Raw genomic sequence first — 22,331 nt, 5'->3', positions numbered from 1 at the left:
AACTTTTACTATTATAATATAAAGTAATGATTATTAATTATATACTATATCTTTAGTAATATCAATTTAAAAATCAATTATTTAATTTCAAATTAATTATAAGCAAATAAAAGAAAAAAAATCTTAGATTAGAAAAATTGCTAAATTAGGCCGTTCCAAATTAAAAATTAGTTTAACGTCTTTTTTGTCAGAAAAAATTGAGGGAGGGGAGGTATGATTTAAACAAACATATTAAATAAACATATATTTATGTATAGAAAAGATTAATTTTTATTATTTATTCATTTCTTTTTCTCTTTTGTCCTGCATTAATTTTTCTTCTTGTTGGCCAATTATAACCTTTTTCCTTACAAACTTCACAAAAAGGATATATTGTTTGATAATTTTTTATCAAATTTTCATTTGACTCCAACAATCCATCTTTTTCGCCACAATAGTAATATATAGTTTCTGTATTTAAACGTTTACATGAATAGTATACTGCTTCTACAGGTGTTTTGCAGTTAATTTTTTGTCTAATATAAACAATATCAAATAATAGGAGTAGATAGATTAAGTAGACATCACTATAATTATAGTGATGTCTACTTAATCTATCTACTTACACCATAGTGATGCCTACTTATAGATATTGATGCATACTTACTTATTTTTACGTGTCTATACCCCTTCTGATGCTTTATTGCTATCCATCTGTTTTCACTGGTCTGTGACTGTTTGGTCATTAAACAGAGCAGAGGTTTGTTTTTCCATTCTGGAATCTTTTGACAATTGTATAGGAGTAAAGTTGGGTTTTCCACTTTATGACCCTTTTGGTTGCCATATTTGAGGTCGAGGGTGTGGCCCATTTGCTGGCCTTTTAAGTTGCTAAAATGGTATAAAAAAATCGTCAGGTGGCGCAGTTAATTTGCGGATCAGATTTTAGCCGGCACTATGGTATAATTTCTGGCCGATCTTTAGGGCAGAATATCTTGGCTTCCTGTGATTAGCTTTGTGCGGTTTTGTGGTTGTTTGAAAGAGGACGTTGAGAGCTTTCCAATGATGCTAAGATCGCATGAATTGGATGCCTGGATGCCAAGTTATTGCGTCTCAAAGTTTTGGAAAAAAATATGGATTATAGTGCTAAGCAAAATTAAGCGAATCTATACTGCGCCTTACTGTGCCAGTCAAGTGATACTGTTCTGGTGCCGGAACACCCTCACATAGTTGCTTTGCCATTTCTTGATTGCCGGATGAGGCACAAAGTGCTGAATTTGCAATCCATCTATTTGCCGAAGACATTTCACAATCCATTCACTCACTTTTTGATTGCCGGTCAGGCACGAAGTGCCGATGTTGTGCCATTCTTGCAATCCCGTCTATGACCATTTTGATTGCCGAGAATGAGGCACGAAGTGCCGAATTAGTTCAGAATTTACAGCTTTCATACCTTTTTCGTGTATTCTCCTGAATCTTTCTGCCCTCCCAATTTCTTTCCTGCCTATCAGCGGTAGTACCACAAGTTGTAATTTCTTATTTTCTTTCCTTATATATTATTCTAACTTGGGGTACTACCAATTTTATATCTTATTTTTCGCTCCTGCCTTTCTAGAACCCTTTTCCGTATAGTTACTACTCTGGGATACTTTAGGATACTACCACATCGACCACTTTGGAGTATTACCACATCGATCACTTTGGGGTACTACCACATCGTTTACTTTCTTTTGGCTTGGCGCTGGGTACTACACTAACCCAGTATTTTACTAGCAAGCATATTCGCTCAAAATTATATAGAATTTTTATTTTGAACTTTGCTAATTTCTCTGTTATTTTATACTGCTTTCTTGCATATACACCGCAAATTTCTGTATGTGATATTCTATTGTACCTATAAAATGCAAGATGATATTAACACTAAAGCTTTGGCATATGCCCAAAAGCGTGAAGGAAGATGCTTAGCTAAAGTTAGTCCTAATACATATTTATGGGCATGTAAAAAAGGCCATCAATGGGAGGCGCCATATAAAAATATGAAACAGAATTATAGATGGTGCAATATTTGTCCTAATATACCAGAAAGAACATGCCAGTATATATTTGAGGATTTATTACATAAAAAATTTCCACCCCGAAAGCCTAAATTCTTGGAGGGATTACATCTAGATGGATACAATGAAGAGTTAGGCTTGGCCTTTGAATATAGTGGCAATCAACATTACCAAATCGTCCCTTTTTTTCACTCACAAGGTTAGATGAATCTAGACGCATAAATCTAGCGTGATTGGGAAAAGAGAGCGTTATGTTATCGGGAAGGAGTAATCCTTATTACAATCCCTTACTGTGTAGTAGATTTAGAAACTTTTATAAGGGGCGCCTTGTATGCATTTGGTTATCTCCCAATACCCACCTAGGAGGTAACATGGGCTCTTCCTTAATATGCATCAATTGTTCTCTCACAAAAGGGCATTGAGGTTCTGATTCATCTAAGTAATATAAAACAGGCATGGGAGGATTCTTTCCAACAACAATTCTCTGGATCTTATGTAGGCTAGGAGACCATATCGGATCTGTTATTCTGCGTCTTTCGAAAGGATCATTTTCCCATTCTCCAGGAGCAAGCAAGAATCGGACAGTAGTACTCTTTGGTAGTTGTGGTTCATCAATACCTATTGGGCGATTATATTTTACAGATGGTTTGGAATATATCCGCTCAAGCTTTGTGGCATCATTAGGACTCATTCCAATTAGCCGGGTTGGAGTATCATTCATATTATCAACAATTCTCCTTGCAAATCGTTCACATTCTCTACAGCGCTTACCAGTAGGTAGGAGAAACTCTATTGAATACTGATTTTTAAAAACTCTTAATTTGAATAATCCAGCATAACGGTCGACCATAGCTAAGCTTGTATGCCTGAAACGTGCTGTAATTCTTCGGATCTCAACGCCATGTTCATTCATTAATAAAGTTACGTATCCCATAAACTCAGTGCTCTTATCACATTGCAATTTTTGAGGCCAGTTGAGAGGCTTATCGGGATTATCATATATACTCTTAAATGCTTCCGCAACTTCCTCACTGCTCTTTGATGTTAAAAAAACAAAATCTTTATATCTAGTCGCGCAGTCTATAACCAATAGTACATAGTAATATATTGGGCCATCATCTAGTAAATTTGTATCCACATCTTCATCATATGGTATTTCGATTAAATCACATTGGTGCACAGTATTTGGCTTCGTAATTTTAGAGTAACTGGCATAAGGTATATGCTTTGGTGAAGGACGAAAAATTTGATACATTGCTTGGTTCTCAAGCCATTTTTTTACATCAATAAATGGAAAGCTGTAGCTGGCTTTTTTATAAGCATCCCACAATCCCTTAACATTTTGATACAGACCTTCAGAACGATAATATAGTTTTTGCAAAGCAAGATGCCGGTCTAAATTATGAGCTTTTTGGGGATCGATATTAATCGTAGGTGTTTGTTTTGCTATAATTTGGTCTAACTCTCGCGCTTTTTGGGGATCGATATAAATAATCGGTCTTTCAGCTTGACGCTCTCCCATTCCAATTTTTATAATTACGAAAAAAAGCTAGCATCTATAAAGTCAGATTCTATTTATTAGCTAAGGAGCTTTTTTCCTTACGCTTTTGCCTAGCTTCTATCTCCTTCTGCAGATTTAGTGGAGTGTCAAACCTTAGGCGGATTGCAAGGGGATCATCTTCTGGCCTAGTGAGATCAAATACAATAAATTCACCTCTTTAAAGGTAGCTATTAATAACAATGGATGCATTTTTCACATCATCAGTATAACGACCAACTATCTTGGACACATCTTGTTGGCTACCACCACCGTTATACATTACTAGGTGGGAGATATTCTCACGAATGAATGTAGGGACTTTATGGTATTTTTGGGTTACATATATACTTGAAATATTTCGATGACGTCCATTCCCAAAAAATTGGCTAATTCGATTCTGTATATGTTCAGGGGCTAAGCACAGATCCTCAAAAATAATTAGTGTGCTTCTTTCAGGTGAGAATGCTCTTGTACTAGGAATTCTTTCGGGTGGAATGTATTTGAAACTAATATCCTCATAGAAAGGCGCTTTTGGATCCTTTGAAATCATATTATATATATACCTCACATATCCCCATTTTGGCTCATCAGGATGATACCTACAAACAATTAGATCATCACATTTAATGTAGCGAGACCCACCTTCCTCCCCTCTTTGCACATATTCATCCTTATCACCAAGAACAAGGTTTCCAAGTAAATTAGTCTTACCTGAACCACTTTTTCCAGTGACCAATTTGCTGAAAGTCTATGTCATCGCCGGATGGCCAATATTTCGGGATGATTCATGCTTTGTGACTTCATCCATATCTAAAAGACGAAGTTTCATAAGAGGTAGTCCTGTCTTTTGGTTCTTCTGCGTATCAGATTGGAAATGCATAACCTTGATTTCTATTTAAGGGTATTTTATAGTTCGGAATATTTTTTTCTTCATTGTAAGATAAATATAGACGAGAGAATACGCACCTTAAGATGTATATGATTAGTAATACTATTATGAAGATGATTGCATGCTGAAAAAATAAGGAATAAGGCGATTTTGAGGTTATTTTGGGGCTAGTGATTTCGTTACCTTTCTCCAGTCTTTTATCACCTCCAATCGCTTCATTTTGCTTAGATTCGCTGGATGTTTTTGAAATATGCTCTAATAAAAGAAAATTAGTTTCTTGAAGAAGGGAATCTTTCTCTATCACTGCCTTTTGTGCTGAAAGTAAATCATCTCTCACCCGCATTAATTCATCCTTTTTTTTGGCCAGTGTATCTTCTAACTCCGTATTTGCCAATTCTAAACTAATATTTTCATCAGATAGTTTTATGTATTCCAGTTCAGATTTACGCTTAAGAAAATCCATCTCTGATAATCTCTTTTGTACCAAAGAAACATCCTGCTCTAATTCCTCTATTCTTGATTGGAGAGCTTGTATCTCTTCTAATTTTGTAGCGATCTCGCTCTTAGTACTTGCAAGAGAAATCTCTTTTTGATTAATCTCATTTTTGAATTCTCTCGCCTCATCTTCAAGCTGACATACACGCTCTGAAAAACTCTCATTATTTTTTATCAAGAGACTGTTTCTAGTGCCAAGCTGAATACCTGAGCTTAAAGCGATATCTAGATCATGTTTTAAACGTTCGGTTCTTCTCGGCTCAGTTCGGCTAGATGGATAACGATTAAATGGTGAATCTCCAAGTTTATTGCCAGATACCAAGGGTGTCCCATTATTTATTTCATTTAGCGTATATATGTTTGCCATATGAATTTATTTGAAGGCAAAGTTTTTTATGATTTTTTTTTCCTGACGGCTATCAGCGAAATTATCATTCATATGTATATTTTTTCTTCGAATATGGAAAAAAGGAGTTCAGAATCAAACCAATATCAAACTAATAAAAGACCAATAACAAACTAGTTTAAAACAAATATGATATTTGAAGTATATATATCCTAAACCTATTTTTTATTTGAATCATGATTATAGCACGCTACACTGTAAAAAAAGCGAACTACATATATGTAACAAACCAATGCCAGACTAATGCCAGACTAATGCCAGACCAATATCAAATAAATTTTCTACAAGTTTTTTATTAGTATCATACAGATTTATTACTAGCAAACTATGAGCAAAAAACAAACAACCTATACTCGTAAATTTCTTAGATTAGATGCCCGACGCTTGTTATCTGAAGCTATTGAAGAAATTAGAAATGCTCAGAATAATATTCCAGATGCTCAGCGTATTATGTGTAAAAAGCATCGTATAGGACCAACAACATATCAAAAAATAATTAATAATAAGTGGCCTCCTGAACCTACCGAGGAATGGCGTAGAATCATAGAATCTGTTAGCATTTCTGACCAGATTTCAGAAAATAATCAGGAATCTTTACATGATACTTACTCCTCCACTATTATACAAGAAGACGGGATCGGCTATACGGAATATCCTATGGATAATGAGAATGATGCAAATTCTAATGGTCTGAATACAGTAACTAATGGGCAAAAAGATAAAGTTAGTCAGAAAAAAAAGGCTAGTATAAAGCCAAAAGACGAATCTTCTTCTGCAGATAAAGTAGCCAATTCTTTTAAAGATGATACATCTAGATGGGAATTTGATCTTAATAAATTAGTAAATATTACTAAAGAAGCTGTCATGCATCTGATCTATTCTCCATAAGTCGTGAGCAAATGATTTTCAAATTCCGCAATATTGCGGAATTTAGTGTTGAATTGCGGTTAGTAATCCGTAATTCCGCAATTCTGATTGGCTGCCCGGAACTGTGTTTTTTTGCAATCTTATATAATATATAAAAACGCCGGAACTATTAGTTTCAGTGGTTTTATTTTTATTTTTTATATAAGATATGCCAGAACTATTAGTTCCGGCGTTTTTTTTAATTTTTATATAAAATATGCCGGAACTATTAGTTCCGGCATTTTTTTTTTGATTTTTTATATAAAGTATGCCGGAACTATTAGTTCCGGCGTTTTTTTTTAATTTTTTATATAAAATATGCCAGAACTATTAGTTCCGGCGTTTTTTTTTTAATTTTTTATATAAAATATGCCGGAACTATTAGTTCCGGCGTTTTTTTTTTGATTTTTTATATAAAGTATGCCGGAACTATTAGTTCCGGCATTTTTTTTTGATTTTTTATATAAAATATGCCGGAACTATTAGTTCCGGCATTTTTTTTTTGATTTTTTATATAAAATATGCCGGAACTAATAGTTCTGGCGTTTTTTTTTTAATTTTTTATATAAAATATGCCGGAACTATTAGTTCTGGCGTTTTTTTTGATTTTTTATATAAAATATGCCGGAACTATTAGTTCCGGCATTTTTTTTTTGATTTTTTATATAAAATATGCCGGAACCATTAGTTCCGGCGTTTTTTTTTGATTTTTTATATAAAATATGCCGGAACCATTAGTTCCGGCGTTTTTTTTTGATTTTTTATATAAAATATGCCGGAACCATTAGTTCCGGCGTTTTTTTTTTGATTTTTTATATAAAATATGCCGGAACTATTAGTTCCGGCGTTTTTTTTTGATTTTTTTTATATAAAATATGCCGGAACTATTAGTTCTGGCGTTTTTTTTAAATTTTTTTTTTATAAAATGTGCCGGAACTATTAGTTCCGACATTTTTTTTTAAATTTTTTTAATAAAATGTGCCGGAACTATTAGTTCTGGCATTTTTTTTTAATTTTTTTAATTTTTTTATATAAAATATGCCGGAACTATTAGTTCCAGCATTTTTTTTTAATTTTTTTTAATTTTTTTATATAAAATATGCCGGAACTATTAGTTCTGGCATTTTTTTTAATTTTTTATATATAATATGCCGGAACTATTAGTTCTGGCATTTTCTTTTTATTTTTTTATATAAAATATGCCGGAACTAATAGTTCCGGCGTTTTCTTTTATTTTTCCTATATAAATATGCCAGATCTAATTGTTCCGGCGTTTTCTTTTTGTTTTTTCTATATAAATATGCCGGAACTAATAGTTCCAGCGTTTTCTTTTTGTTTTTATAAATTTAATAACCATATCGGCCGGTTAATTTAACGGTGTTGATAAACCGTAATATAATCCGGCCGATCCAATTTTTTTAAAAAAAATAAATCATTTTTTTTAATATTATATTAACGAAAAAATGATTTTTTTTTAAATATTTTTATTAATAACGAACTTATTTTTTAGACTAGTAAGTTTAAAAAAATAGTTAGTTATAAAAAAATATTTTTTTCCGCAATTTTTTCGCAATTCCGCAATTTTTCCGCAATTCCGCAATTAATTACGGAATTGCGGATTATTTGCGGAATTGCGGAAAAATTGCGGAATTGCGGATAATTACTGATTGCGGAATTGCAGATATGTAGACTTCAAAATCCGCAATGTTCCGCAATGTCACAAATCACAATTATTCCGCAATTGCCTATTTGCGGCACCATCTTTAACTGTAGGGAAATGAGTTTTTAGCCACCATACGGTTTGACCAAATCGAATACCAGCTACAACTACTGTATTTCCAGCATTAGCATTTGGTGCATTTACAGGATCATTAGTAGAACGGCCACCTGCTATACGCCAGTCTTCATTTTAAGCATCTTCTACAGCTCTTAACTTGACTATTGCATTTCCTGGTTGGCCAACAGCCTCATTTAATGCATTAGCTCCTATCTGTACTGCAGTTCGCCCATTTACTGCAACTAAGTTAGCCTGCCCTGTATTATCGAGTAAATTAGTTAGCTCCCAATTCTGCTTTGTAGTAATCTCATCATCGAACTATTCTAAAGTCCTTCCTCTCATACAGGCTCTTAAATGTCCTATTGCATTATCTCTTCCTATTGGAGAACCTGCTACATTATCATTTGGATCTATTTCCCGATTCTGCAAGTCTAGTCTAAGTTGTGCAAGAAAGTCTGGGATACTATCATCCCAGTCGAAATATGGATGAGGTATTCCTGCCATGTTTACTTGATTAGGTGGATTATTCTGAAGCGCCAAAATTTGTCCCTGTAAATTTAAATTATTCTGGCGCTCTGCTTGGGTCTTATTTTTCCATTTCTCGTATCGTTCATAGAGCCTGTCTCGATTAAATTCTAACAGACTTTACAGAAACTTTAAGTTTTCAAGTGATATCATTTCGATACCATTTTGATATCATTTCAATATCAATTTAATATCAATACGATATCAAAATAAAGTATTATCACTTCGATATCATTTCGATATTAAATCGATATTGAAATGATATCAAAATGATAATAGAAATGATATCAAAATAACATCTTTAAGTTTAATTTAAAGATATCATTTCGATATCATTTTAATTATCATTTCGATATCATTTCAATATCGATTTAATATCGAAATGGTATCAAAGTGATAATACTTTATTTCGATATCATATCGATATTAAATCGATATTAAATGATATCGAAATGATATCAAAATGATACCGTTAAGATAAACTTAACGATATCGATTCTATATTGATTAAAAATGGTAAGTTTCTGTAAAGGACCTATATCCCTCTACTTCGCTGTAAGTGGTGGGCATTTCGCTGATACAATAATTGTAAGGCAAATTTTTCTTGTACCAGCACACCTATACGGGCTTGTTTTCTTGCCATATTACCTATCATTCTATTTACCTGGTTTTGAGTATTAGTTTGATATTGATGGAGATCACCAATAACATTAGTTATCCTACCTTCAGCAAGTTGCCTTCGTATAATTTCATTATCACGTTTAGCTTCTGCATCATAACGCCTTCGTTGCTCACGGACTAAATCCTGATGCAAATTATTTTCTTTTTGGCGTATCTGCCTTGTAGCTCTTTTTATTTGGTCTATAAGAATATCCCTAGTTGTTGTTCTATTATCCACATAACCATCTATAGCATTTGCTAGCTCTGTGATTGTGGCCATATTATCATCAGAATTATACAAGTCTGGAGAATTCTCTCGTTCAGGCGAATTTTTTCGTGATGAGATGCTTCTGATCCGGCATCGCAATTTTTTAACTTGTTCCTCAGATTCTACTAACTGCTCTTCTAAACTAGAAATATATTTTCCCTTATCTCGCACATCATTCCTAGCTTGATATAGCTGACTTTTTAGGGTAGAGATTTCAGATTTTAACTCTACTATCTCTTCTTTCGAAGCATTTTCAAGACGCTCTATCTCCTTATTGAGATTTTGAATTTCTTGCTCACATCGGGTATAATCCCGTTCCAGTTGATTAATTCGTCTCTCATTCTGGCGATTAGTATCAACTTCTATCTGCAATTCACTATGAAGATGATAGTTTTCTTCTTCCAGCTCAGCTTTATATTCTTCACATGTTCTTCTCTGCCTTAGGTGAGATCTGTGAAATGACATTCTTTTTTTGTGATTATAAAAGAGAATGGGAGAACCCCTTGGATCAATTTATATCAATCTTCAGAAAGCGCATGATCTTAACCAGGATCTGGGTTAAGGACTAATCTGAAAAATTTGGCAGGTGATACATGAAATGTATAGCGCCTTCAACCAATTTTACTAGGCGATCATGTATGCAGATTATTTAGCATAAAAAATAAAGTATAAGTTATACATTGCGCTTTTAGCTAAATGATATTAATCTTCAATAGTCTATAATTAATATATTTCTCAGTCGTTAAACGAATGTGATTTTTGTACCATCTCTCAATCTTAATGCGGGCTGATTAAGATGGTCTATAGATGGTAATAAGTTATTTTGTTTAGCATACTGAGATGAGATAAATATTTCACTTGTAATCCCTTGCTCTGAGCGCCTTTGGCTAGGACTTGATGATTGATAAGAAGTTGGTAAAATCGTTTCTTGTCTAGTAGGTGAAATATAAGCTGGCTCGAAATTTGGAGCATTTGGCATAGTATCTTTTGCTTTAGATTGTGCATAATTTTCATAGCTAGCCGTAAAATTTCCATCAATATCATATGATACCGATGCCAATTTATCCTTTTCTGAATGTGGAGTAGATTGGGATGAAAGCTCTAGCTGAAGACGATTAATTTTAGCTTCTTTTTGTAATATGTATTGTTTATATTGCCAGATCTGAAATTCCCTTCTATCAATAGTTTGGAGAATTTCATTTCTTCTTGCATGTTCATTCGAAATAGTATTTCCAGAAATACATCTTTTCAAGTGGTTATCTCCATAGCGATCCTCAAAAAGACTATTTGCAGGTATGAAAACTAAGGAGTTACATACACTGCAATATATATAATTGGTTAGACGATTATGAATTTTATCATCTATATATAGCTTTCCATACATTGTAATATATCCATTTTTAGAAAAGATTCCCTTGGAATAGTTCTCTTTTAGTATTTTCCTAAATGGATCACGAATACGAGAGCACCACATTTCTGGTGTTTCATAATCATGTCTTTCTGCTAAAGGCAATATTGCAACAATAATTCTTATATATTCTTCAGAGCCTCCAATACTATTGTGTGCATGAATTAACTTGGAATAGGCTTTACTATCTAAATCCATATTAGTGTTTTGGTAGATTATAACAGAATATAACGATTTTATTGATTTATACTGTTTTTAGCGATTTTAGCCAATTTAGCAATAGTATACTCTAATAAATATCAGATTCAAATTTATATGGATTTGCTGGTTAAACAGTTTTAATGGATTATAGCAGTTTTATTGATCTGTAGCCAATTTAGTGAGATTACACACTAGTAAACCCAAATTCGATTGGGATCATCTTTCGGGCTAAGCTAATCTTATATTTACATGTGTCTTCGGCTAAATCAGTTTGTGGCATGATGTATTGTATATCGTATTACATGAGATCTCCCTAGTTCCCTGCCGATAGTTCTAGAGTTTTGATAAATCACGAGATGGTTGGTTGGCCAATCAGATTTTGCACAGTATCTAAGCCACCATTAAACGCGCTTTAAATGGATATCTTTGTTCGAGAGTATTTATAACTTTATGTTTTCTCAAAAATCAAGGGGGCATGAAACACTCAAGAAACACATAACACTCTTAAAAAATCAAAGTAAAGCTCTTTATTATATTTTCAAAGTACATTTATGGTATAATAGCACAGTATAGAAAAAATACATTAATTAATGGAACAATAACAGTGGTGTGCGGAAGAGCCTAGCAAAGTACCTTAATGGCTAATGTAATTGTATATTACCCCTCACATTTGACGATTCTTGGGCAGTGGCAATATCATAAGATGGTGGTGGATAAAGTGATAAGGACAGTTCTTCATGCGTAGAAGTTCTTCTCTGGCCAACCAACTGCTCTGTATCAGAAATATCCATTTCATCGTTAGTGGTTAATGAGCTAACAGGCGGGAGTTCCAAACGTCTTTCTCTAACGGGAAGGGACTGTCTTCGACTAACAGATGGCGATTGTCTTCGGCTAGTAGGTGGTGACTGACTTCGACTAATAGACGAACTTCGGCTTAACCGTCTTTCAGATGATCTCAATTCACGTTCGACATCCCTAGTTGATGGTATGGGCGTAATATATCCACTTCCTCTACTTCATTTTTGGTTAAAAGTATTAATTCTGCGAACTTTATCGAATTCATCCTCAGATCTCTCCCAAAAGTGAGTACGAAATTCATCAAAATATCGTGCACCTGTTCGACTTCTGGCTTTACTTTTACCAGACATAAAATCACACATAGTCTAACCGGACATGAAGGATAGTTAGTAGAGCTAACAACAAAGTTCTCAAATATAGTGATAACTTACATTATAATCCCAGACGAGATTCGAGAATTTTTCTTTACATTGGTGACCGCTGAATGATATCCCATTCTCTTGATTGATCTTACTCGCAATAGTACCCCAGAATCTTTCCCGATTTCTCCCAAGGTTATGGAACTCATCGTTTCTGGTTCTACGTTCATCAATAAGAGTACGAATTTCTGCATGAGTCCATTCAGCCATTTTTTCAATGACAGGGGTGCTGGAGTGTAAGTAGAAGGATTAATGGAAGGCAATGATCCTATAGCCGAAGGCGCTCAGGCAAAAGATTAAAAAAAATATTTTGATAGATTTCTTTGGTGTTTATATAGTCTAGAGGCATTGTTACATAAAAGGGGTTTTATCTTTTGATACAACTGGAGATCAACTGCACATCAACTGCACATCAACCATAGTTCAACCAGAGTTCAACCAGAGTTCAACCAGACTTCACATTTTTCGTTTTTGTTCCACTATTTATAGCTTCCTTTACCTATCAATCTGCGGAAGATAACATATCAAACTTGTTTGCCCCTCCTTCGGTCAAGACCTTTAGGAGATATACTATCTTCTTTTTTCAAACTATAGTGAGAAAAAAAGGGCGCAGTCTCAACCCGACTTCAACCAGAGTTCAACCAGACTTCAAACCAATAATATCTATTCACAAGTAATTACGTACCTGGACCCCTTATTTCGTCATTGTACTAATCCCAATATGTTAAATAAAAATGTACCGTTTGTTCGGAGATCTGCAAAGCGCCTAGCAAAGCGCCTTAATGGCAGATTAATAATTATGTTAAATCGAAATCTTATGAATTACGGCTTCAGGTGTTGTCAAAAATTATACTAATGAAGAAAGGTGGTCCCATCATTGTGCTAATCCCAATAAGCTAATTAAATAATGTAGATCTGCAAATGGCTGATTCAAATCAATCCACAAATGGAGATTATGCCAGAACATTCCGGAAAAAAAGTGAATATCACTACCAGATTAATTATTGATCTGACACCACGATCTGACCCCAAAGATTTGCATGGTATTTCATAAGACCTTTGCCCCCTGGCTTCATTGTTACAAAAATAGCACTCTGTTGATCCTCCTAGCCATTATTACGAAAATAGGACATCTAAAAATAGCCGTTAAGGCGCTTCTGCGGAAATAGTGTAGTTAGATCACAGGAGAAGTATAGAGATGACGTACTTACTGCGCATGATATATTTATTAATTCGGCAAGAATTTTACCGAATATCTTCTGCGCATTTCAGGTGATCGGTCCACATGACGAAGTTACTCTACTGCGCATAGCATTTTTCTGTGTATTACTGCGGAGAAGAATAAATGACGTTTTACTGTGCACGATATCTAAGCCACCCACGTGATTCGAAAAAAAGAAATATAATTCAGTCTATGTGAATATGCAATTCATCCAATAATTCTCTTAGGCGGTTACCGGAGAGATAATAGGACTCATCATTGGGGAGGTTTTTCTTTCGTATCCTCCGTCGCGATAGTAATAACCTCTATCACGTTCACCATATTCATTATATCCACCGTATCCACCGTATCCATCATCATCCGAATCGTCTGGAATCTCATCTTCAGAATTACTATCGGAATCGGAGTCATCATTGATTGAATTGGGGTCGCCATCGTGCTTATTAACTTCGTTCGCCTCACCAAAATACACATCATCGTCTGAAGTGACAGTGTTCACTTTAGTGGGATTCGCCTCATTCTAAAATCAGTATTCTCCTTTCTAGCTCTGCATTCTCCTTCTTGAGCTCTGTAATCTCAACATTCTCAGCCTCAAGTTCAGTGATGCGCTGTTTCAATAATTCAAGCTCGGATGACATGATCTATATATATATAACTAATACACTGTACATAACTATTCAAAATAAAAAAATATATCACATATTTTTTGGGCGACGGGCCGTCGCTGAAATTTGCCAAGAAATTTTTTTATTAATACATGCAAAAATAAATACAAAGATTCGGGACTCTGCCCGTGATACATGACGTCTGTGTAATATACATCCTATTTTTTCGAACGATATTCTAGCCTTTTTCTTTGAGGGAGGATCGTCTTCCGCACATGCCCTATCCTTTAATAAACCTACTACTATACCCAAAACCTTTTTCACGCCATTACGTAATGCTTGATATTCTACGGATTCTTTATCCAAAGCATCTTCGGAAAATTCGATGCTAAATGATAATTTACTACCTTGTGAAATTTCCCCGGAGTGTAGAGCAAGAAGTGCCAGTCCCGAGCCGTAGTGACAATACCATATAAATAATCGAAATCATCCTCATAATCCCGCTTTCGTTTTCTCTTGTTCGTTTGAAACGAACTTTCAAGCTGGACGATATTCTGAGCGAACCGCTCGACTACATTTCGTTGTGGTTTATCCTCTGTAACACAAATAAGGTTCTCAGCTTTCTGGAACAAAAAAATATGATATTAGTATATCCTTCCTCCGGCCTAAAAAACAATGCTAAGAAATTTGCGAGACCGCCGGTTCCAGAAAAAAATATCCTAATACCTTGATTGCGAAGTCAACCCGTCCCGTACTTTCATCACCTATTACTTCGTATTCAGGCCTCATGCTGAGTTCTTCCCCTGTAGAATCTCTTGTAATATTGATTGCGGTATGAAGAATTGCCACAACATATTCATTACGCATGGCTTCCAAGCTATCAACGACCAAAGTTCCGTAATTTTTTAGCCTGACTAAAATTTCCGCCATGCAATGCTCGAAGTGCTTGTCGGAGTCTTTGATTTCGTAGGTTTGTAGAGAAAATAATGGTATTTTGTCGGTGCCCTCACTTTCGAGACCATATCTTATTAACACTTCCCTCAAACTCTTGTACGACGAGAACGCTTTTAATTTACGCTTGCCAAGTTCCTTAGCGAAGTCAGCAAGATTTGACCTGGCATTCCATAACTTCGAAGTTTTTCTTCGGCTATCTTAAGAAAGGCACGGCCATTAATTCTCTCCTTTTCGATTATATCATAATCTTCTTGAACAAGCTCCAAGTCCTCCTCCTTACGCAAGAAATCTATAATCTCCTTCGTTTTATATTTTCGAACCACCTCAGCTAACGTGGGAGCATTTTTTTCTTCCGTTGCCGTGACGCTAGTAGCGGTGGAAGTATTAATTTCAGAGGTAGACATAACGCTTTTTTATAGGTAGTTTGGCTCGGATAAAAAATAGTGTTACGTTCCGGAGTGAGATAAAGAAAATACTGGGCGTTAATATAGGCTTTTATGTCGCACAGGCATTGCATCATTTCACGTGACTCATTTCTCATGTACCGATAAAATAATAATACTTTATTTATGAAATAAATCGTTGCCGGAAGCCGGCCTACAAATACATAAAAATTGCGACTATATCGCTATTACATAATACAGAAAATTACAATTGAGATAGGGAGTAAACTAGGACGTTAAAGCGGTCTGCTAGAGGTTCTTCAGGCGGAAATTAAGCGCATTTTGCATTTCAGTAACACTTCCGGGGTGAATTTTACAAATTTTGAGAGGTATATTGTTGAATGGTGCCCCCAGTCTGTCTTGAATTACAGTTTCTAGATCGCTAACATGATTGCTTGAGCTAATTGTAATCGCTTGCATTACTTTAATAAATGAAATATTCATGAGATCCCCTTTTGGGACAATAAGACAGTTGAGAGTGATATTGGCCATTTTTTCGCTTTCCTAAATACAAGAAACCATTGTGAGAAATTTTCGCTCTCATACATACATAACTGGTCCTGGAGGGACCCCTTCTGGCATATACATACCTTATTTTGCGTTATTTTCTCTGGGAAAGTTTTTTGCGGAAAGTTGGCTGAACTTCCACATACACCTAGTTGGCTTTACGCCTGACGATCTCGAAATTGCGAGTCCCTCAGCCTTTCATAACATATGCTTTTGTCAGCACTATTTACTTTTAGAGTAGGTCCTGTGTTGCGTGTATACTTCCTTTCACATTTTTCTCATTTGTTTGGGGAAAAATAGAGGTACCGGTTAGCATGTATAGATTATGTGCGAAAAATAATGTGTGATCATTTATTTTGTCAAACAATCTGTGGCCCAGCGAAATTTAATTTATCAGGTTTACTTTAAATAATCCTTTACGCTTCATTCTCTTCAAATGAATACCACCATTTAATCTATATTTGCGTTAATCATACCTGAGTTGATCTTCACTGTATTTGTCGGCTCATTAGCTTCGAATAGTAATCTGCCACCGAGTCATTGCCTTGGTTGCGATATAGACATGCTAAAATATATTCAAGCGAAGCAAAAATTAAGATCGCGACAACATAACAAACATATTCATAGCAAATTTGCAAATTGTTTTATTTAAATTATTACATAGATTTCATTAATTTGCTCTAACTATATGAAAACTAACTAATATTTAATATCTGAGGATATCATCAAATAGGATGATAATAAGAGAATATCATTTGTTTAATAAGCTTTAGATTGATAAAAAAGGTTAAAAAAAAAATTATAATTTTGATAATACGACGGCCTCCATCTTTTCTACACGTTTTCCAAGTTCGATAGTATTGAATCGGTGCCCGTCAACAATATCGCCGAGGTCATTAAGATCATTGCCGAGCTCATCAAGGCGTTTGTAAACATCGCCGAGGCCATTGCCGAGGTCATTGGCGAGGCCATCAAGGCGTTTGTTAACATCATTGCTGAGGTCATTAAGGCGTTTGTTAACATCACCGAGGCCATTGCCGAGGTCATTGGCGAGGCCATCAAGGCGTTTGTTAACATCATTGCTGAGGTCATTAAGGCGTTTGTTAACATCACCGAGGCCATTGCCGAGGTCATTGGCGAGGTCATCAAGGCGTTTGTTAACATTATTGCCGAGGTCATTAAGGCTTTTGGTGAGGCTCTCAAAAGCGTCAAGAGCTCTTTGATCCTAGAAAAGAAAGATTTTATTTTAATATTATGAATATTATTATAATGAAGTCATGTGTAAGTTAAATTTTAAAGCAAGATTATTTTTTTTTATGTAAAACGGAAAATTAAATTGGTTTAGTCTTACTACTGTATAAAAAGAATCTATATTTACCATTTTAATAATAATTTTTGCTTTTTGTTATGAAAAATTAATTTTATTAAATTTTTTTGATTTTTTTAAGAAAAAGATTTTTAGAGAAAATGATTTTTTCAATTTTTTCAACGAGCTTATAAAATTAATCAATCAATCAAGATAACACAAAAGTGATTCATTACCTTCATTCACGTGATTACACGTCAGAATAACTTTCTCCACATCATCTTATAGAGTATCAAGTGAAATAAAATGATGCTATCAAAGAGGGAGAGTACGCGGATCCTAGGCCATTAAATGCGAGTCCCAGCATCAAGTTATTTCTTTGAAATTTTTATAACTAATATATTTCTATCCCCACACTCTTTTATTACACTAGATTTCCTAAATAAATTATCCCACTCATTTCTACACCTATCTATATCTATATCACTAACACCCGCACAGACTATGTAAAAGATTATTTCACGTAAGAGAACTTTATCGAGATTAAGTAATTTCGAATCTACAGCATAAATTTGGGAGATTAGTAACTGAGGTAAAAAAAAATAATATTTACCAATTCACACTTACCGATATACTTCATTTTCAAAATATTCCATTCCGCCTCATATACAAGGAATAATTTTTTCTGCATTACGGAACGATACTGCGCAAAGTTTCAAGAATTCGGCACGTGAAGATGCTTATACCGAAAAATTTATTTGATATACTGCGCCAGACTTTTGCTGTGCAGTTGCATGTGACGAGATTCATGTGAGTAATTTTGTGACTGTGTCTATTGTACGCGTGATGATGGTCAGTGATTTTCTCGGCGAAGATCAAAATGCCGATATATAACAAGAAGAGCAATATGTCCGTTTTATTATGGAACATCTATAGCGGAAAATCGATTAAGATCGTGATGACATGTTTCAAGAAGCTAGCCGAGCAATAAACTAACTTACTTTATAATACTTTACGGAATATACTCGTTTGTTTGATTGGAGATAATATTGATGGTGTAAATTATGGTAAGTTTGAATGTTTCGCTTATTTTTTGTTTGTTATTTGGACAAGGCAGATAAAAGGATTCACTAACCAGGTCATCACCTTTTTATATAATTCACAGGATCGATTTTGTTATACGCTTTTGGGGGAAATTACGTTAATATGATCGCATCGCGAGAATCTGATCAACGGACTCTCCTTAATATAACAATAAAAGAATTTAACGCTATCCATATGTAAAGATCATCAAGGGGTCTTTTAATAATAATATACGTAATAATTTTGAGAATATGCGAGAAAGATTGAGAATATAAGTCCCTGGATCTTTGCTGGCAATCTTATTGCCCAATAATTTGCCGATCCAGATTTCCTAAATTACCCTGTATTAACATGCATATACGCTTGAGCAATAAAAAATTAGTATGTACGGTCTAAAAGATTGTTACCAATCGCCACGAGAAAAATAATTGACTACATTTTGCGGGTCAACTCAGTACCCTAAACGTTTTTTATTTGCAATACATTGAGCTAAAATAAATTACATGGAGCGGGACTAGCCCTAGGTATATGATGCCATTCTATGATTATAGACTATTATACACGATTTATTTTTTCGAACGATATTTCTCTATTCTAGCTTGAGGCAAAGGAGACGTATTCACGATTAAAGATGGTGCCGCAAATAGGCAATTGCGGAATAATTGCGATTTGCGACATTGCGGAACATTGCGGATTTTGAAGTCTACATATCCGCAATTCCGCAATCAGTAATTATCCGCAATTCCGCAATTTTTCCGCAATTCCGCAAATAATCCGCAATTCCGTAATTAATTGCGGAATTGCGGAAAATTGCGGAATTGCGGAAAAAATTGCGGAAAAAAATATTTTTTTTTATAACTAACTATTTTTTTAAACTTACTAGTCTAAAAAATAAGTTCGTTATTAATAAAAATATTTAAAAAAAAATCATTTTTTCGTTAATATAATATTAAAAAAAAATGATTTATTTTTTTTAAAAAAAATTGGATCGGCCGGATTATATTACGGTTTATCAACACCGTTAAATTAACCGGCCGATATGGTTATTAAATTTATAAAAACAAAAAGAAAACGCTGGAACTATTAGTTCCGGCATATTTATATAGAAAAAACAAAAAGAAAACGCCGGAACAATTAGTTCTGGCATATTTATATAGGAAAAATAAAAAGAAAACGCCGGAACTATTAGTTCCGGCATATTTTATATAAAAAAAATAAAAAGAAAATGCCAGAACTAATAGTTCCGGCATATTATATATAAAAAATTAAAAAAAATGCCGGAACTAATAGTTCCGGCATATTTTATATAAAAAAATTAAAAAAAAATTAAAAAAAAATGCCGGAACTAATAGTTCCGGCATATTTTATATAAAAAAATTAAAAAAATTAAAAAAAAATGCCAGAACTAATAGTTCCGGCACATTTTATTAAAAAAATTTAAAAAAAAATGTCGGAACTAATAGTTCCGGCACATTTTATAAAAAAAAATTTAAAAAAAAACGCCGGAACTAATAGTTCCGGCATATTTTATATAAAAAAAATCAAAAAAAAAACGCCGGAACTAATAGTTCCGGCATATTTTATATAAAAAATCAAAAAAAAAACGCCGGAACTAATGGTTCCGGCATATTTTATATAAAAAATCAAAAAAAAACGCCGGAACTAATGGTTCCGGCATATTTTATATAAAAAATCAAAAAAAAAACGCCGGAACTAATAGTTCCGGCATATTTTATATAAAAAATCAAAAAAAAACGCCGGAACTAATAGTTCCGGCATATTTTATATAAAAAATTAAAAAAAAAACGCCGGAACTAATAGTTCCGGCATATTTTATATAAAAAATCAAAAAAAAAAACGCCGGAACTAATAGTTCCGGCATATTTTATATAAAAAATCAAAAAAAAACGCCGGAACTAATAGTTCCGGCATACTTTATATAAAAAATCAAAAAAAAAACGCCGGAACTAATAGTTCCGGCATATTTTATATAAAAAATTAAAAAAAAACGCCGGAACTAATAGTTCCGGCATATTTTATATAAAAAATTAAAAAAAAAACGCCGGAACTAATAGTTCCGGCATATTTTATATAAAAAATTAAAAAAAAACGCCGGAACTAATAGTTCCGGCATACTTTATATAAAAAATCAAAAAAAAAACGCCGGAACTAATAGTTCCGGCATATTTTATATAAAAATTAAAAAAAAACGCCGGAACTAATAGTTCCGGCATATCTTATATAAAAAATAAAAATAAAACCACTGAAACTAATAGTTCCGGCGTTTTTATATATTATATAAGATTGCAAAAAAACACAGTTCCGGGCAGCCAATCAGAATTGCGGAATTACGGATTACTAACCGCAATTCAACACTAAATTCCGCAATATTGCGGAATTTGAAAATCATTTGCGGACCCATCCTTATTCACGATACATGCTATGTCATATGATAATCGTGAAGACTCTTCACACTTCCAACCAATAGAAGTGAGATCTACTGGTCATATGATAAACTTTAATTTCAATGACGTACTCAGAAAAATCTTGGCAAGATATCAACTGCGCATCCGATTCCAGTTTCTTTTGCATAAGCCACCCACGAGATTAGAAACAAAATAATAAACTCCCCCAGCGTAACCATCAAAAAAAGCTCGGGCACGTGATTCATGTGATTTGACTGTGGCTAAAGTGTGGCTATTGAAATTGCACTACGCAGCTAATGCTACTAAACCCTAACTAACTTCCAAAGGTAAAAGTTTCAGCCTAAATCAACCTTTCTTACCTAACCCTAAGAAACCCCAACATCTACGTTATCTTCAAGGATATGTATTTCCGCCTAAATCAACTTTCCTTACCCTAACCCTGGGCGGCCCCAATTATAAATAATCCCTAGCCTTGATCACAATTTATTTGCGCAAGATATAGAAAGTTTATAAATAAAATCGTGATTATAGATTATATTATAGAATGTATAGAGAAATTTAGAATCAAAGCTGGAACTTTGAAAATATTAGAATTTAAATTGTATTTTAAAGAAGTAAAAGATAAAATAGTAATTTAAATGATGTTAAGTAAATGATAAAATTTTATAAAATATAAATAAAAGTGAAATTATGAAATGTTTAAATAAATAAAATGTCTGATATATACGATGAATTAGAAGAGATTAAAAGAAAACATGAAATAGAAAAACATAATGAATCAAGAGAAGAGTATCAAGTAGATCCTTCATGTTTAAAATGTTATAGTACTGATGAAATAGAGATAGGAGATTGGTTTAAAAGATTTTGGAAGATTTTTCAAAAAGTAGTATTAGAAGCAATGAGTTATAACAGAAATACATATGTAAAATTAATGGAGTATATAATACTAACAAGAAAGGATGGGGAAGAAAGTTATCCATCTAGTAGAAAGAAAAGAAATAAAGAATTTGAGAAAATGAGAAAAGAAGGAGAAAAACTGTTAGATATAATTGTAAGGTCAATTAGGTATAGAAATAAATCAGACTATAGAAAAATAGAAATTATATTGGTAATAAAAGTGATATGTGAACATTATATACTTAGTGAAGATAATGAGTTCATATTAGATGATCAAACAGAAGAGAATTTGTTAGGGAATAAAGAATTGTTGATGTATAGATATATTATAGAAGATGATGGATTAGATATAAGATTTGCAAAATTTGAAGAATGGTTAGAAGAAATAGAATCAGTAACTATTAAGAATAAAGGATACGGTACTATGAGAAATTTTAAAGAAATATTACATTTAGAAGAAAATATTGCAGAAGAAGAAAATAGAAAGAAAATCAAGAAGTTTCAGAAAAGTATAACATATCAATGGTGGGATGGAAATAAATATCCAAAACCATGGATGAACGATG

At 33.7% G+C, this 22,331-nt stretch overlaps 9 protein-coding genes across 9 annotated transcripts; 2 read left to right on the top strand and 7 right to left on the bottom strand.

The window, feature by feature from the left end:
- Nucleotides 1-1,877: 1,877 nt before the first annotated feature.
- OCT59_024565 (uncharacterized protein) lies at nucleotides 1,878-2,234 on the top strand (the record flags this gene model as incomplete). Its single annotated transcript, XM_025328630.1, has 1 exon — nucleotides 1,878-2,234. One exon carries the CDS (start codon nucleotides 1,878-1,880, stop codon nucleotides 2,232-2,234), a length of 357 nt encoding a protein of 118 aa, XP_025165735.1.
- A 109-nt stretch (nucleotides 2,235-2,343) lies between these two features.
- On the bottom strand, nucleotides 2,344-2,880 carry OCT59_024564 (uncharacterized protein; the record flags this gene model as incomplete). The annotated part of the gene is made up of 1 exon (XM_066135513.1): nucleotides 2,344-2,880. One exon carries the CDS (start codon nucleotides 2,878-2,880, stop codon nucleotides 2,344-2,346), a length of 537 nt encoding a protein of 178 aa, XP_065991523.1.
- A 2,807-nt stretch (nucleotides 2,881-5,687) lies between these two features.
- Nucleotides 5,688-6,248, top strand: OCT59_024563 (uncharacterized protein; the record flags this gene model as incomplete). The annotated part of the gene is made up of 1 exon (XM_025312048.2): nucleotides 5,688-6,248. The coding sequence occupies one exon, from the start codon at nucleotides 5,688-5,690 to the stop codon at nucleotides 6,246-6,248; it is 561 nt and encodes a 186-aa protein (XP_025165734.2).
- Nucleotides 6,249-8,175: 1,927 nt separating this feature from the next.
- On the bottom strand, nucleotides 8,176-8,547 carry OCT59_024562 (uncharacterized protein; the record flags this gene model as incomplete). Its single annotated transcript, XM_066135512.1, has 2 exons — nucleotides 8,176-8,300; nucleotides 8,388-8,547. 2 exons carry the CDS (start codon nucleotides 8,545-8,547, stop codon nucleotides 8,176-8,178), a joined length of 285 nt encoding a protein of 94 aa, XP_065991522.1.
- A 1,691-nt stretch (nucleotides 8,548-10,238) lies between these two features.
- On the bottom strand, nucleotides 10,239-11,102 carry OCT59_024561 (uncharacterized protein; the record flags this gene model as incomplete). Its single annotated transcript, XM_025329629.2, has 1 exon — nucleotides 10,239-11,102. One exon carries the CDS (start codon nucleotides 11,100-11,102, stop codon nucleotides 10,239-10,241), a length of 864 nt encoding a protein of 287 aa, XP_025165733.2.
- A 644-nt stretch (nucleotides 11,103-11,746) lies between these two features.
- OCT59_024560 (uncharacterized protein) lies at nucleotides 11,747-12,532 on the bottom strand (the record flags this gene model as incomplete). Its single annotated transcript, XM_066135511.1, has 3 exons — nucleotides 11,747-12,114; nucleotides 12,220-12,268; nucleotides 12,335-12,532. 3 exons carry the CDS (start codon nucleotides 12,530-12,532, stop codon nucleotides 11,747-11,749), a joined length of 615 nt encoding a protein of 204 aa, XP_065991521.1.
- A 1,235-nt stretch (nucleotides 12,533-13,767) lies between these two features.
- Nucleotides 13,768-14,182, bottom strand: OCT59_024559 (uncharacterized protein; the record flags this gene model as incomplete). The annotated part of the gene is made up of 2 exons (XM_066135510.1): nucleotides 13,768-14,064; nucleotides 14,126-14,182. 2 exons carry the CDS (start codon nucleotides 14,180-14,182, stop codon nucleotides 13,768-13,770), a joined length of 354 nt encoding a protein of 117 aa, XP_065991520.1.
- Nucleotides 14,183-15,795: 1,613 nt separating this feature from the next.
- On the bottom strand, nucleotides 15,796-16,335 carry OCT59_024558 (uncharacterized protein; the record flags this gene model as incomplete). The annotated part of the gene is made up of 3 exons (XM_066135509.1): nucleotides 15,796-16,050; nucleotides 16,137-16,209; nucleotides 16,325-16,335. 3 exons carry the CDS (start codon nucleotides 16,333-16,335, stop codon nucleotides 15,796-15,798), a joined length of 339 nt encoding a protein of 112 aa, XP_065991519.1.
- A 517-nt stretch (nucleotides 16,336-16,852) lies between these two features.
- Nucleotides 16,853-17,434, bottom strand: OCT59_024557 (uncharacterized protein; the record flags this gene model as incomplete). Its single annotated transcript, XM_066135507.1, has 2 exons — nucleotides 16,853-17,278; nucleotides 17,432-17,434. The coding sequence occupies 2 exons, from the start codon at nucleotides 17,432-17,434 to the stop codon at nucleotides 16,853-16,855; spliced, it is 429 nt and encodes a 142-aa protein (XP_065991518.1).
- Between the last annotated feature and the right edge of the window lie 4,897 nt (nucleotides 17,435-22,331).

Source organism: Rhizophagus irregularis, chromosome 4 (genome assembly GCF_026210795.1).
Source record: "Rhizophagus irregularis chromosome 4, complete sequence".
Lineage (NCBI taxonomy): Eukaryota > Fungi > Glomeromycota > Glomeromycetes > Glomerales > Glomeraceae > Rhizophagus > Rhizophagus irregularis.
This window is presented reverse-complemented; position numbering and strand designations above follow the sequence as displayed.